A 16,538-nucleotide genomic window follows, 5' to 3' on the forward strand; every position below is an offset into this window, starting at 1 on the left:
TTCCATGGTCAGATGAGGGTGCTATGTGTATTTGCAGCATCTGTTATCATCTGGTACACTTGCATTATTTTTTCTGTAGCAAAAAACACCAATATGGACTTGCCTCACCATTTATGAGACTTTCACACAGTCCATCAAACGTTTTTGGTTTCAGCCTCAAAGGAATGCTAGTTTCTTTTCATGCTTGTTACTGTTAGCTAACTAAGCTTGATGATGAATTTGGACAGAGGAACTCTTGTCACCCCAGACTTGACTGAAGCTATTGAAGCTTAGTAGTTTCTGCTGATACTGTTCTCGCTTTTCCTCAGGTGGTTATTGGTGGGGATCAAAGTGTTGTTAGTTGTAGGAAGTGATCAAATTTTTTTGTCACATATTTTGTCATTCTTCTTGTCATGAATTGGGGCTTTGATGTGTCACACTGTATAAATTACCACCATTTGGTGGGATCAAGTCTGAGCAGGCTTGATTACTTTTGACAGCTTGCTTCTGTATTTATGAGGACCTACAGAGTGCCTACAGATAGAACAAGTCAGTAATTCATTAAAAATTATATTGCAGTAATAATGCATGATTGCTACAAAATCCCAAGACACACTAACGTGACTCAGCAAACCATTTGGTCACCACTGGTTTCTCATCCTCTGCAAGGCTGTGGAGGGCTCACTATGCATAAGATGAACAGTCCTCCTGTCTATGCAAGGCATGTAGGTGATATTTGTACAATGAAAAGCTCCTATATCTGATCCCACTGTGTTTAACACATTGTTTTTTGCACTTTGAGATTCAAATAGGCACATTTTTTCCTTCTGCACAGTATGAATAATTTTGCAGTAGGTGGATTGTGAAAATGTTTCTTTGTGCATTTATTTATTTCATTACTCATCAAAAGATGCAAAATCTGTCACTGTGAATGAATGCAACTCACATTTTTTATCACGTAGTTTTTAGAATTTGTTTCCCACGTTTTATAGAAAACCCCACTCACGATTTTTTCACTATCGAAACACTTTGTATAACTAGTTTCTTATATCAGAGCCTGTCTTTTAGTACGCTAATCTGCCCATATACTGTTAATGATGCTATCAGACTGACAAGGTTCTACACAGAAGAACTCCATCAGGTAGCATAGCATAGCATCTTTATTTATAACGCACTTTACATCCAACAGTGTTGGCCAAAGTTCTACAAATCTAAAACAAAGAGAAAACAGTTTAAATTACATATAGAATATCTACAAATTAAAAATAATATAATTAATAAGAAACAGGTACAACAAACCTGTTAAAATCACGAGCTGCTGAACCTTAAAGGCCTCTAACATCATGTCTGTTCTCTCCTTTTCTCACCATTTCAGTGCAGTGTCTGGAAATGACCACTAAACGGAAGCTGATTGGCCGGCTGGTGCCGTGCCGTTGTTTCCGTGGTGAAGAGGAAGTGATCTCAGTGTTGGACTACTCCCACTGCAGCCTGCAGCAGGTCCCCAAGGAAATCTTCAGCTTTGAGAGAACTCTGGAGGAGCTCTACCTAGATGCCAACCAGATTGAGGAATTACCCAAGGTACCCCTGAGTCATATGTTAATTTTTTCCTGATATAACTCTTCTTCCTTTTATTGACCTCTTTTGGGGGGTTTACTAATCCTTATGCCTTTTTTAAAATTTCTTCTTCTACTATTAAGCTTCTACTACTAAACTAAAATCTGCTTTTTCTGACAGTTGATCAAATTCACAATTAATAGCTGTTCATCCACTGGTACCCTGAGTAACAATTAGGGATCACAAACTGCCTTTTCACTTCACCCACTCAGGTTTATTGAGCTAGTTCTGCACCTTTTTTGTACAGTTGTGTATGCAATGCTGACCATTAGTCATGTTGCTTTGTTTATGATTTTTTCGAATTTGGATTTCGGATGTGAAACACTGATGCTAACTTAAAATGCCCTCTCACTATTTTGTGGCGATACCCTTACTGGGCAATATTGATACATTAATATCCATGAGTTCACACTGGGAGCTGCACAGAAGCAGCCCACGTGGGGACTGCTGATGCAGAACGCCCTTCTAAAATTTCAAGGAGAATTACAGGTGCTGCTTATTAAAGGGCCGTCACATTTTATGGATATCCTGGCCTGGTTTAAATGACAAAGATGTTGAATTAGATTTCTAAATATAGCCAGCATGAATGGAGACAGTCTAATAAGGATGTATGAGATGAGATGTGCGACCTCGCATTTAACTTGCACAAAAACATTCTGCTCAGTCTTGACAATGTATGTCTGTGCCAGCAATGCATATTAAGTCTCTGGCTCCAATGTGAGTGAGTTGGGCAGCTTCTACATGTGTGTGAGTGTTTAGAAGGCTCTGTTACAGTGGCCTGCTGTGACCTCTCCACTCAGAGCAGATCTGTCCATTTTAGAATATATATGCTGTGGCTTATGTGCTGTACTTTTTACTGAAGAGAATGTCCTAGAATTAATGAAGGTGACATATTGCCTGGTCAATAAAATAACAAAAATATATATGATCTTCAGAATTAAAATCACCTGCTTAAGATTGGGTCAGTTCTTCCCCCAACATGCCTCCAAAGTAGCTTTGGTATGTCTGGGCATGGACAAGGAAACCATAGATGTGTCACTTGACGTTGGTCTACAAGTGATGGCAGCAGAGTCTTTGGATCCTGAATAAGCCCAGATCTTTAATCAAGTTTGGATCTGGGAACAGTGCAGTTGTTAGCACTTTCACTACGTAGCAAGAAGTGGTTTTAGATGTGGTCAGGGTTATTTCTGTGTGGAGCCCGTGCTGCCGTAGTTTCTTTCTAGGTACCTCCCACAGCCCAAAAACTTGCACATTGATCTGCAGGAAAGAGGCTGCTGCCTCTTCAAATGTTTTGAGGGTTTTGCAACAATATACTACAGCTAGCTAGTACTTTTTAAAGTAGCATAGAACACATCACATCAAGAAGGTCCTGAGTAAATGTGGTTATCCCAGCTGGACTTTTGTCAAAGCTGGGAAGGCACCTATAGAAAGTTCCAGCTGATCCAGAAGAGAAGGACAACTGCTGCCTAAGCGAAAACCCTTAGTGACCCATACGTGTCAGGAGTATCGGAGCAGTTGAGACGCATTTTTTCTAAACACCGTGTCTCTGTGGCTTTTACACCCCAAAAAACGCTGAACCAAAAATTGGTCCACCCCAAGGATTGGGTCCCCTGACACAAACAGAGTAACATAGTGTACGCTGTTAAGTGCCAGGAGGACTGCCAGGATTTATACATCAGGGAAACCAAACAACCTCTGGCAAAGCGGATGGCACAACACAGAAGACCAAACTCGTCAGGTCAGGACTCTGCAGTCTATTTACAACTACAGGCCAGTGGACACTCTTTCAATGATGAGGATGCACACATCCTGGACAGGGAGGAACACTGGTTTGAACGGGGCGTCAAGGAGGCCATTTACGTGAAAAGGGAAAGACTATCTCTGAATCGAGGAGGGGGCCTGAGGGTACATTTTTGCCATCTTACATGCTGTGATTGCAGCCATTCCTCAACTCTCTGTGAATGGTACTCATGGCCATTGATCTCACTGATCAATGGCCATGAGTACTGATCAATGATCAATAGTCTTTGATCAGTGGTTGTCCATCAATGGTCATGAGAATTTGCATCCCTGCAAGGGCAGGGATAGCTCAGTAGTAGGGTTGCCAACCGTCCCTTAAAAAACGGAATCGTCCCGTATTTAGAAACAAAAGTACACGTCCCGTATTGAGCTAATAAGGGACGCACTTTGTCCCGTAATACAGTGAGAATCAAAAGTAGTCTATAACTTTTAATGGAATTAACACTTTGTTTGAAAACATAATTCCCAGCCCCTCTCCTGCTTTGTGACCAATGCGCTGACAGCACACTTATGACAATTCGAGTATGACAAGTCAGATTATCGCTCATCTCATTGGTCGAGGAAAGGTCGCTTACGAAGAAAATACCGGCCAACAGGGAAACAAACGCCGACACTGCGGTGCAAGTCTCGGACAGCACACTGTGCCTCCATAAAATGAAGGTTATAACAGAAAATCTGTCGCTCTCTCTCTCTGTCTGTCTTTCACTCACACAGACACGCACACCGCCACCATCAACTTTGCTAAATTGCTAATGAAAAACATTAATAAGGCAGCTGTGATTGAGCAACAGTGTAAATCCAACTATTTTCACGGTTGTTGTGGTCGTGATAATTTTGTGATGCCACATCGAAAAGGCTCGGATGAGCTTTCCAAAGTTCTACAAGTTGTGCCTCCATCGCTTGTGTCCAGATCACACGCTGCACAGCCGTGCTGCTCCATCTTTTTCACCGACGTTTATGTGTTTGCGCGTGAGCAATGTGAGCGCCTGTGGTGACACCCTCACGAGCGATTGATGATCGGGAGCTGGTCGTGAGGTGTTAATCGCTTCTCGTTACCCCACGTATACTACACGATGCACGATGAAGGCCAAAATCGGGCCGATCACCAAATCGGTCGCACGACTCAAAAATCGGCTCAAAATGGGCCAAAAATCGCACAGTGTAAGCCCAGCATTAGAGCAGCAATGTTTGTTCGCTCAGAGAAAGAAAAAAAGGCTGCAAAAGTACAGGGAGGAATGGGAAAAGGAAAACACCTGGCTGGAAAAGTGCACTATAAAGCGCACTGCACTGTGTGCTGGCGCACTTTTTCCATAGGCATGCTTCTAATGGTGGGCACGAGGGAACACGAGGGGCGTGAAAGCTCGGGGAACCCTTAACCAATTTCTTGTCCACCAGGCATGGCAGAAGCAGATATGGTATGTAAACACTGGTTTGTTTTTTTAAAACCCTCTGGTTAAGGTTAATATGGGCATGTGCAGTGAATATCAGCGCTATGTGGCCAGAAGTGTAATAATATAATTTATTTTGTGTAATAAACAACTGCAAGGATAAATGATTACAACAAATAGATCACTAATACATAAAAGTAATACATAGATGAATAATGATGATGAGTTATGATGCGTAATCATGGGAACAAGCGGGTTTACAAACAGGAGCAGCTGATTAGCATTAGAAAAGCTGAAATAATACCTCAGCTGAAGCCAATTGTACTAAATGCACTATATGTGCACTGTTACAAGAATATTTTTGTTCTATTGCTTTCTATTAATTTATATAATTTTAAGTTAAGCAGGACAGAGTTCTTTTAAAGAAAGATTTACTTATATTCTCAAAAGTTAAGCATGACAGGCTTCTGTTTAAGAAGGAGACCTGTTTTACTGTGTTAATGTTGTCATTTTGAGCTAAAAATAAATGGCTAAATGATCATTTGTTTCACATATGGTCATATCACAAAGAATATGCATCTGCTTAAATCAAGTTCAAGTCAAATGGTTAAAAAATAATTTCACACACAAAAAAAGAGCTACCACACTGGGAAGGGTGAAGACAACTGGGTTGCCCAGCCCTGGCCACGAGGTGTCCCTTATTTATTTTTCAGGGAGTTGGCAACCCTACTCAGTAGGTAGAGTGGTGGCCCCATGATCGGAAGGTCGGGGGTTCAACTCCACTGAACTGCTACCCTGAGGTACCCCTGAGCAAGGTACCGTCCCTACACACTGCTCCCCGGGCGCTGCATTGGTGGCTGCCCACTGCTTCACTGGGTGAATGGGTTAAATGCAGAGGAACTATTTCCCTATGGGGACTAACACATACACATTACATTACATTATGTTACATTACATATTAATGATCTGACCTCACAGTTATTGTGCAATGTACTGTTTATAAGACTGGGGAAACCTGCAATCAGCTTAGAGTGAAAAAGTCACATGGATGAGTGACGAAACATTTCTTGCATTGAAAACGCTTTGTCCAGATGAACAGAATCAACCTTTTGGGACCAGGGACCCACGTTTCCAAAAAGCCATTGCAAAATAATAAGATTATTAGTTTAATCCACTTTGTATGCTATTGGGTTTTTTTGGTGTGGCTAATTACTGTATATTCATGAGGGTCATGTTGCATAAAACTAAAAGTGCAAGTACTACACTAAGAACATTCAATGTTCAATTCTTCTATAAGTTTGGGAAGAAGTTTAGAGAGACTGTATTGTATATGAGACTACATTAATTCAGGGTATGCAAATTTGTCATTTTATCTTGACAATAGCTGTTAGCATATCTTCCTGAAAACCAGCCCATTCTTTTATGTCTTCTTTAATAGACATTTGTTTTTGGTCTATATCTTTTGATGTATTTGAGTTACCCTAATAAGTGATGTTGCGCTCAGAAGAGGACATTGTGGCCTTTCCAATGATATCTCATGTGTTCAGGTGGCCTCTTTTAGCTCCAAATAGGCAGGACATTGAAAGATATTTGTTTCCTTAGGTCTCGGGAGGATATAATAGCTTTTAATTAGCAACCAAAACCGCTAATATTGCAGTTGCTTTACTATTGTTATATTTAAGCAATGAAAATATTCCCACTTTGATGACATTCATATAAAAATAGCCATATTGGCAAGCAAGAGGATTATAACCCAGCTACTGTAGCTAGCACAATGTTTATTTTTTAAATTGATATTAGCTAAAACTTGAAATATTATTGCTCTACTGGCTTATTATCAGCTGCCTTATTGTTGCTATATAATAATCAGATACATTTATGAAGAGAAACACCTTTTGGCTTCATACCATAGTGAGTCTGTAGAAAAACTGTCAAGGTTAGCTTAGCTTGGTCATTGAGAGTTATACGCTTGCTGAGCCCATATACTTCACTATTTGGCCTAAAACTCTGGCCTTATCTCTGGATGTTAAATGCAGCCGTTATTGATTCTAGCAGGCAGCAAGAGTGATTGAAAGTTTTGTTAAAATGCAGGGAGTGAAGATTGAGTGAAGCTGTTTTACTATCTAGTTACGTTTTTTCTTAACCATTGTGTTGCTGCTCATTTAGAATCTGGTATACAAGAATCACCTTTTAGTTTTGACCATTTGCTTTGTTATATTTTTTACATGGGTATTTCTGAATTCCTAGAGCATTTATCGCATTTACATACCCCCAAATTCTTTCATTTTTGTATATATTTTCTTATTAGCATAATTTTTCTGTTTAGGAGCACATTTGTCTAGATGTCTTTTCCTTTCAATCTATAATGTGTTTTGTCCTGTGGGAAGACATTACATTTGCATTATTAATAGACAAGTGCTGCTAAAGTGGCCTAGCTTTTTGAAAAACATTAAGTGCCTCATGCCTCCAGGTGACGTTCTACACCCTGCCAAGATCATAATTCCTTTATCGTCCCTCTTTGTGTTCCCACAGCAACTCTTCAACTGCCAGGCCTTGAAGAAGCTGAGCATGCCAGATAACGACCTGTCCAACCTGCCCACCACCATCGCCAGCCTGGTGAACCTGAAAGAGCTAGACATCAGTAAAAACGGTATCCAGCCTAAACAACCCTGGTTTAAAATAACAGGACGAAACCTCATAATTGCAATACCGAAACTTCACAACGAAGAAGAAGAAACAAAACCAGGTGGTCCAGACTTTTGTGAAACTAAACATCATGTATGACTCTCTTCCTGTCAAACAGGAATCCAGGAGTTTCCAGACAATATAAAATGCTGTAAAGGCTTGTCTGTGGTGGAAGCCAGTGTCAACCCCATCACCAAGTAAGACACAAACTGTACACTCTGCACATTACTGCACAGCTGAACCTGTTACACATTACTTCAGTCTCTGGTTTGATGGCTGTCAACCTTAATGTTTACAAGCTAGGTTGAAAAATTGAACATTGTGCATCTAATTACTCCAAGCACGCAGCCTCTGGATAACAACCACGGTGAAAACGCTGACTGCATCATCATAAGAACAAACATCTCTAAGACGTTCACTTTGGCTTGGTTATATTTAGGAAGCAAATTTCAGTTGAAGAAAGGAAAGCGTGGTTCAAGTTTGTTTGATTGCAGCGTTTCACACTTTTACAGGTCACCCTGCTTTTACATATTCATATTTATGTAGCACCAGAGAGGCTGAATATTTTATAATAATTGGCTGCATCCATAAACCCTGTACAGCCATGCTCTTGTATTCATATCCCGTAGAATCAGTATTGGCCTGCAGAAGAAGATGTAAGTATTTCAGTAGAGCGCTGGTGTTGTTTATCATTATACTTTGAGCATCAGGTGTTACACTTGTAATTGCTGTTTTCTTATTGGTGTGTTAATGCCACGAAGCAAAACTAGAGTCAACCACACAGTATCCTGCAGGTTTCCCATGCTTTGTGTGTGTGTGTGTGTGTGTGTGTCACTGTGTGTGTGTGAGGGAGCGTGTGCACGCAGCAGATGAGTCATCCGCAGGCTAACAGCAGTTAGCTGTTTCTGCAGGGGTTGTTTTGGGAACTTTGTCCGTGTCTTGTTCCACTGAGGCCGTTCAAGGACGCACACCTTTTTCATCTTTCTTGTTTTGCACAATTTCTTTCTGTCTTTCTTTCCCAGACTCCCAGATGGTTTTACGCAGCTCCTGAATCTGACCCAGCTCTTTTTAAACGATGCCTTCCTGGAGTATCTGCCTGCTAACTTTGGGAGGTAAACTGACTGTTTCTGATAGCTTGTGATTAAGTACTTTGGTGAACAGAGTCTCTATTTTTGTGCACATACAGGTTCATTAGCCTTCACAGTTTGCTAATGAATTTGTTTCCAGTTAACCAGTTATCCATCTTTACCTCATCACTATACATTTTAGCATTTTATGCAGGTCATAGTGTGCTACTGTTTGCTAGAGCATATGAAAATCTATATGTTGCAGGTATTCTCTGAATGGATGAATACCAGTGGGTGTTGATCATATGTAATGCTTTCAGTGTCAAAATGGGTTTGGCACTGTTTTGTACCAAATTAAACGGGGCTTGTTTCTCTTATTTGACCTGATGTAACTTCCCAAGCATTAGCTGTTGCAGTCGATAGATTGTTATTGCATTGAATTAAGTTTCATGTGCCTTCTGGCTTTTCAGACTCTCCAAACTACGGATCCTGGAGCTGAGGGAGAACCACCTGAAAACAATGCCAAAGTGAGGCAAACTGCCATATGTGTTTTTGAGTGTGTGTGTGTGTGTGTGTGTGTGTGTGTGTGTGTGTGTGTGTGTGTGTGTGTGTGTGTGAGTGAGTGAGAGAGAGCGAGAGAGCGAGAGAAACATTTAGTCTCATGTGTTCCTGAGTGTGCGATTGCATTTCCAGATCCCCGGATAAAAACTGTATTTATCTCTGCAGCTGTTTTCAAATACTGACGAAGCCTGATATAACATCAGTGTGTCACTCATAACTGTTTTAAATGTTTGCGGTTTAATGTTATGTAGCTGACTTTATCCTCACCATCACCACAGAGGACAGCTCCACTACAAACTGCTTCTAGACTCAGTAACCTTGTACAGCACTTGCAGATTAACAGTGATTTCAGTAACAGTGTCTTGTGAAAAGTGGTAATATTAATGCCAGTTACTCTACCAATGCAATTGCTAAACTTAATCACAAAAGCTAATGAAATTTGTGTTCAGTTGATTATGTCTTTGTCGTAAAAATGCGTCTTGGAAATATATCTTATATGACTGGAAAGCCTGCTAGTTTCCCCTTTAAAGGATCCACATTTGTAAGGAAAATGCATCTGTGGGTTAAAGAGCATAGTTCAATATGTGGGTTGTGCCTATGAAAAACTTGCCAAATGTTCTCTGCCTGTGCTAAACAGTAAATTCTGCTGTATACGTATGCTACATGCTAAAGTCACCGCAGTACAGGGGTTTGCATGGGCTCAAAACTTCTAACAAACTGAGTAAGTTTGTCAGAAGTCACAGCGTAAGAATTCACTGTGTCCAAATTCAGATGAAGTATTTAAAATTTTAAATGTGTGCTGTGAGGTCTTCGGTGCGTACAATTTTAAATTTATGTACAAAATGTCAAACCTGTACTAATCAGTGGATTCTTTCCTCTCAGGTCCATCCACAGACTGACACAGCTCGAGAGGCTGGATCTGGGTAGCAATGAATTTTCTGAAGTGGTGAGACCAGCTAACGCATGTTTTAGAAATGAAATTAGCAAATGTGGACATGGAAAATTAAGAGAAGCAGAAACATAAAAGGTTGAACTATACAGTGCTGTGCATGCAGTATGTTTAAGCTACTAAACAATAAAGTAACACAACCAAAAGTGTTATCTGTAAATGAACTGCAGAAAAGAAAGGCTGCACCTGTACATAATTAGTAGTCTCAATATAAATGCGAAGTCTAAATGTATAATTTATAGCGTGTGTTCAGTGAAAATGTCGGTTTTTCTTTGCGCATGTCAGCCGGAGGTGTTGGAACAGATCCACAATCTGAAGGAGCTATGGCTTGATAATAACTCTCTGCAGACTATACCAGGGGTGAGCAGAAGTTGGGACAAAAAGCTTCATGTGAGCATATACAGTTGAACATGTCTATGCTTTTTTCCGATTTCTGCTTATTCGTCTTTACTCTGTTCTTTTCTCCCCGCACAATAGTCAATAGGGAAGCTTCGTCAGTTGCGGTACTTGGACTTGGCTAAGAATCGTATCGAGACATTGGACGCGGACATTTCGGGCTGCGAGGCTTTGGAAGACCTGCTGCTATCCTCTAACATGCTGCAGCACCTTCCTGACTCTATAGGTATACACATATGGACACGCAAACGCACACAAAAACACTATGAGTCATTCAGAAAATGTTACCTACTTTATACTTTTACCAAACTGGTCATTCTGTTGTGCTTTTGTGGAGGCCAATTTAAGATTTGACAAGTAAAGCTAACATTGTTAGCTAAGTAGCATAAATGCTGAAAACAGAGAGAAACAGCTAGCCTAAATTCTGTCATTTTCCAAACATAAACAAAGACTCTGGGTAGCCTAATGACTTTAAAAGTAATGAAAGCAAATGGAAATTTGTTAGCTTCATTTTAAGTATATACCAGTAGGGCAGCAGCACATATTTAAATAAAATATTGGATATTTTAGCATATTTTTATTCAGCGATGATTATCCACACAGCGTTATTGCCACAGGCAAAAGGCAGAAAAGTCACCAGCAGCACTGAGGGTAGCTGGCTGTTAGAGGTGGGAATCACTAGGCACCCCATAATATATTATATCAATACTTTGATACTATAGTAACATTGTACAATATGCCAAGTATTGCAAAACCATACCTCAATTTATCATATTGTTTCAACTGTCATCAGAGTTAAACTTTGTCAACAAGACTAAAGTTATCTCACTTTAGTTATTTTTTTGCCATAAAATGAGATTGTCAAGCATACCGACACGAAAACCTCCCAAACCCTACCGTAAGGCCACTGTTGGGGGTAACGTGTTAATCACATTACATTTTTCAGTATTGCTGTAGTTTATTACATTCAGTAATTACAATACAAATATGATTATATTGTTACTGTCGTGACAAAGGTTCTTCACTTATCTAAGCTTCAGGCGGATAGAAAGAAAAAAAGCCTCAAACAAACATGTTTTGTCTTCCTGTGCGTTTGAGCTACAATCAGCTGATTTCAGTTCGGTAGAGCTGATTTAGGGAAATCTGGAAAATCTCATGATGGTGGTGCATGCGATGAGCCCTCTTGTTCATAGTATTCCCAGAGTATTTTTATTTTATTTAATAAAATATTGACATTGCCATCCCTATATTAACACAATATTGCAAGCATATTGATACTACTAATAAATGCCACACATTATCACTGTGCTGTAGTTTGAATTCCTAGGTGTGTGTGACTGTGCTGACTGGGGTGTTTTTCCATTCATTGCCAAGAGGTTTGCTGAAAGAGAATTTGGAGCTAAATAGTGCCTTGTTTACCTGCAACCTAAGCATCAGAAACTGTTCAGTAAATTGGTCATTGTTTTCAGAGATATTTGCAGTTACGATAAGAAACGCTGGAAACATTAAACCCCAGTTGTTTTTGATTGTGGCATTGCTTGGCTGTTTTTCATGTGTAGCCAGGATTCTTGGTCAGCTTTTCACAGTCTGTAGATAACGTAAAGCAGGGGTGGCAACTCCAGGCCTCGAGTGCCAGTGTCCTGCAGGTTTTAGATGTCCTTGATCCAACACAACTGATCCAAATTGCTAAATGACCTCCTCAACATGTCTCGAAGTTCTCCAGAGGCCTGGTAATGAACTAATCATTTGACATTTGGACACCAGCACTCGAGGCCTGGAGTCGCCTACCCCTGGTGTAAAGAGTCACTTTACACCAACGGTTGAGGTGTTTCTGTGTGGAGTTTGTATGTCATGGTTGTGTCTTGGTTCTCTGCAGATACTCTGAAATCCTCCCACAGTCCAGAGACACTCATACGTTTTTTTTAAACTGCTGTTTATTTCCATATTCATCTATCTTCTTTTTCTAACAGCCACAGGGAGCAAGTGGAGATGAATGTACTGCAGCACCTGAGCCACAGGTTTGAGGCCCCTGCTCTAGGAACAGAGTAATTTTGCATGTGTGTGTGTTTGCAGGAATGTTAAAGAAGCTGACAACACTAAAGGTAGATGACAACCAGCTAACCTCACTGCCTAACACCATTGGGAGGTAAGAAAAATGCACACACACTCCATCAAAGCCAAATACACATCTATACTTTTATAGTGTATACTTTTTTTTCTTCAAAAAACTTTAAAAGCTCCTTCAGCAGAACCTGCTGTCATTTTAGATGATCTCGAAAGGTGACATGTATCGTTGGTGGGTTGTTGTTTTCCTTGTTTATTGCTGTTAGCTGCTGTGTTGTTATGCTGGCTGATGACTGGGGGGGGGGTTCTGTGTGTTGTATTTGCTGCATTGCCGCGGCGTTAGTCCGAAGCCCAAGCAAGGGTGAGTAACATTAGCCTCCTGGATCCGGGGGTGTGTTCAGAGACAGACAAATGTTCAGCTGTGTTACAGATACAAGAATTCCTGCTTGCTGCCACATGCTGTCCATGTGGGAAACATCTTCACATTAATACATGAATTACATGCAAACATAAACACGACTTTGCATTTTCTTCTTGTTGGGACATTTGGACGTAACGTTTGAGTAAGACTCTCACTGAAAAAGTAGCATACCAGTAAAAATCTGCAGCGTTCAGATGGAAATGATTGCATGTAAAAATGATTACAGTAATGTGATTACATTCTCATTATTATCCATCACAGTCCAGATTTGGTGGCAGTAATTCCATTATTTGTTTTGGGAAAATATGAGCATTTATTAAATTAGGCAGAAGATTTTTGTTTTCTTTTTTTTTTTAAATTCCACTTAAAGTGCTTTTCTTTCATCTCTCTCTCTATATTTAGAGATTAGTTAGAAGTTATGAGCTGGTAAATTGTTGACGAATACAGTCCAAAATGGCCCAAAATTCGAGTGATATTAAACTACATCAGTTTGGATGGGAATAATTTGATTCTGTTGGGTTTTTTGGTTTGTTTGTTTGTTTTTACACGTTAAATCGATACTTTTTTCCATGTGGCTTTATGCATAAACATGTGCAGATGCCATGTTTAACATTATCATTACACTTTTGCAAGATTTGTATCTGAGCGCACTGGAAACATTTTGTCTTCCTGGACAGGTCCCAGGTTTTAGCTTCAATAAGTAGTGCTGTAGATCCATTAATTCCCCTTAAAAGGTCCTTTTCTTACCTTTAGTTTTTAAAGTGTTTCTTACTAATGATGAATGTGATCCCTTCCCAATGTTTCAGTTTCCATGTAGAATAAATAGACTTTACTGGATATGTGTCGAATCCACATAGAACATAAATAAATAGAATGAATACTGCTGCTGGTACTACTACTGTTATTGTTTTGCTTATTAAAGTCTTAAAATGTTTAAAGCCTCTGCTACATTAGACATAAGAAAGGTGCCATCATGGCAGTGTACACTCACTGGTCACTTTATTAGGTACACCTTGCTAGTTGAGTCCCCTTTTGACTGCCTTCACATTTGGTAAAGATTCAACAAGTTGCTGGAAACATTCCTCAGAGATTAGTAACAGACAGCTTCATGTTTACCAAAGTGTGTCAAGAATATATCCTAAAAATCATTACACCTACAGCACTGAACTGTTGATACAAAACAAAGTGGAATTTTATTCTGACATTATCATTAAAATGTTCCCCAGACCAGGCAATGTTTTTCCAGTCTTCAACTATGGTGAGCTCGTGTAAATTGTGGACAGAAGGGGAACTCAGTGTTGTCTTCTGCTTCTATAGCCCATCTGCCCTTCATACCTTGGTTGTACTGAGTGATTATTTGACTCCTTCCTATCAGCTCGGAGCAGCCCAGCCATTCTCCTCTGACCACCGACATCAATAAGGCATTTTCACCAAGAGAACTGCCACTTGCTGGATATTTCCTTGAATTTGGATGATTTTTGTCAACCCTAGTGATGGTTGCTTGGGAAAACCCCTGTAGATCAGCAGTTTCTAAAGTTTCTGTCCTGCACCAATAACCACGCCATTTTCAAATTCCATAAATCACCTCTCTTCCCCATTCTGATGCTCGGTTTGGGCAGCAGTGCGTTTTGACTATGTCTATATGCCAAAATGCACTGATTATATTTGCATAGTAACTGCAATATTTGCGTTAACAAGCAGTTGGACAGGTATACGCAATAAAGTGATTGGTGAGTGTATCCTTTTATATATTTACTACGTATCTTAACTTGTTTGCTCATGACTAATGCTTCTATGAATGTGCATCTTGAGTATTTAAACCAGAGGGAACTGAGTTTTTTTTTTCTTTTTTTGTCCTTGGAAAAGGAGGATTATAATCTTGTGATTGGGAACACAAGCAACGCTAAATGAAAGAAACTTGAAGTTAAATGTGGGGTGTGAAAGTCCTTTCCTCTTTTCTCCTCTTGTCTCCTCTCCTATCCTTTTCCTTCCTGTCAGACCGTATGGTGGCCCAGATGGTCCGGTCTATCGGGAATAATAATAGCAGACTAATGCAATGTTAACAGTGACAGTACATTAATGTAAAATTGTTGTCTCATTAGCATTAGCCTGCTGTTAGCGTGATGCTAGGACAATGATGGCAGTCAAAGGGGGCGGTCATAGTGTCCTGTAGTGGGCCTTCTGTGGATCTTGCTGTATAACTGAGTGGAGTGGAGAAATTGAGATCCAGGTTGAAGAATTTTAAGATACCCAAAGGGGATGAGATGGGTGGCCATCAAATGAGGCCAAATTCATATTAAGTCATTTATTGATTGATGGATGGATTCTTCAATGTGTTGATCTTTTCCCTCTCTCTCAACACTCGCCACTTATTAACTGGTGCAAATTTTCCTTTTCATCATAACACGTTTAAAGATGTGGCAGCTGACAGTCGTCGTGTTTGTTGCTGTCAACAAATCCTATGAAAAGTCTGAAACTAGGTAAACATGTCTGTGGAGCTTACTCCAGCACAAACCTAAGCAAAAAACTTTGAAAACATTTTGTGTGTAAATGCCTCAGAGATATACCTTCTGTACAAATGTTCATTTAAGTGAGGTAACACACTATTTTAATACACTTTTAATTTATGGTGATAGTGTGTGAGGCTGACGTGTCACCAAGTTAAATGATGAGGCTCATTTAATGATGTGTGTGTTGGACAACAATAGTACTCTATTGCTCAAACAAAAAATATATATCAGGCTTTGGATACATATACAGTACTCCCCACCCCCCATCCATTCATTCCTTGTTTCAGTCTTATCACATGATGTGTTGACAGCTGTAGGAATAACGAATACTGCAATTCTTATTCTTTCATGTCTGAGTAATTTAATGTTACAGAAGAGATTGTGTTGCCTGCAGAATGATTTCCTTTCTATCTCTGTCATGCTCTCTCTGCCTCTTCCTTCCTGCCTTTGTTCCTTCCACTCAGTCTGTCTCTACTGGAGGAGTTGGACTGTAGTTGTAATGAGTTGGAGTCGCTGCCTCCCACCATCGGCTACCTGCACAGCCTGAGAACCTTCGCTGCCGATGAGAACTTCCTCTCAGAGCTGCCCCGCGAGGTATGGAGATGAAGACACATCTTGAAATCTTTGCACTTCTATGTCCATTACTTGAAAAAAAAAGCCTTTTGAAATCAGATGAATCTTTTTGATACAGCATGTATTATGTGCACGAGTGCACACGGTTACTTTTTTAACATGGCAGACTTCTCAGCAACAAACTGTGTCCGCTGGCAGTGACTTACTGAAGTCTCTGTAAGCCTGTGAAGCAATTTCTACCCAGTGATATTTTCTGGTTTCTCTTAATCTTTTAATGAGATTATGTGCGTTAGATGATCATCTCCTCAAATTCTTTGTAATTTTACTTTGCAAGATGTTATTATGAAGCTGTTGAACCCCTCCCTGTCCATAATTCTTAAAGCCAATCTGGGCCACTCGTTTTCCTCCTAACCATCTTCCTAATTAACCTAATTAGCTCCCACTAATGACGTTCCCCTTGGTGTTTCTTTACATTGAAGAACTTTTTGTCATGGTCCTGGGTTTTTGTGTCCTTGTGTTTTGGTTCATGTC

The 16,538-nt window shown here is 40.0% G+C and overlaps 1 protein-coding gene across 1 annotated transcript in view; it reads left to right on the plus strand.

The window, feature by feature from the left end:
* Window positions 1-16,538, plus strand: part of lrrc7 (leucine rich repeat containing 7) — a 71,241-nt gene that overhangs the window by 15,455 nt on the left and 39,248 nt on the right. Inside the window, exons 2-12 of the mRNA XM_085376619.1 lie at window positions 1,311-1,557; window positions 7,314-7,431; window positions 7,585-7,663; window positions 8,489-8,578; window positions 9,004-9,060; window positions 9,977-10,040; window positions 10,329-10,403; window positions 10,521-10,665; window positions 12,513-12,585; window positions 12,847-12,864; window positions 15,899-16,028. Of these exons, the coding sequence (XP_085232745.1) occupies window positions 1,311-1,557; window positions 7,314-7,431; window positions 7,585-7,663; window positions 8,489-8,578; window positions 9,004-9,060; window positions 9,977-10,040; window positions 10,329-10,403; window positions 10,521-10,665; window positions 12,513-12,585; window positions 12,847-12,864; window positions 15,899-16,028 (1,096 nt within the window). The remainder of the gene's footprint in view (window positions 1-1,310; window positions 1,558-7,313; window positions 7,432-7,584; window positions 7,664-8,488; window positions 8,579-9,003; window positions 9,061-9,976; window positions 10,041-10,328; window positions 10,404-10,520; window positions 10,666-12,512; window positions 12,586-12,846; window positions 12,865-15,898; window positions 16,029-16,538) is intronic.

Source organism: Diplotaxodon limnothrissa, linkage group LG17 (genome assembly GCF_057381915.1).
Source record: "Diplotaxodon limnothrissa isolate DT_005_m linkage group LG17, D_limnothrissa_male_GT1.1, whole genome shotgun sequence".
Lineage (NCBI taxonomy): Eukaryota > Metazoa > Chordata > Actinopteri > Cichliformes > Cichlidae > Diplotaxodon > Diplotaxodon limnothrissa.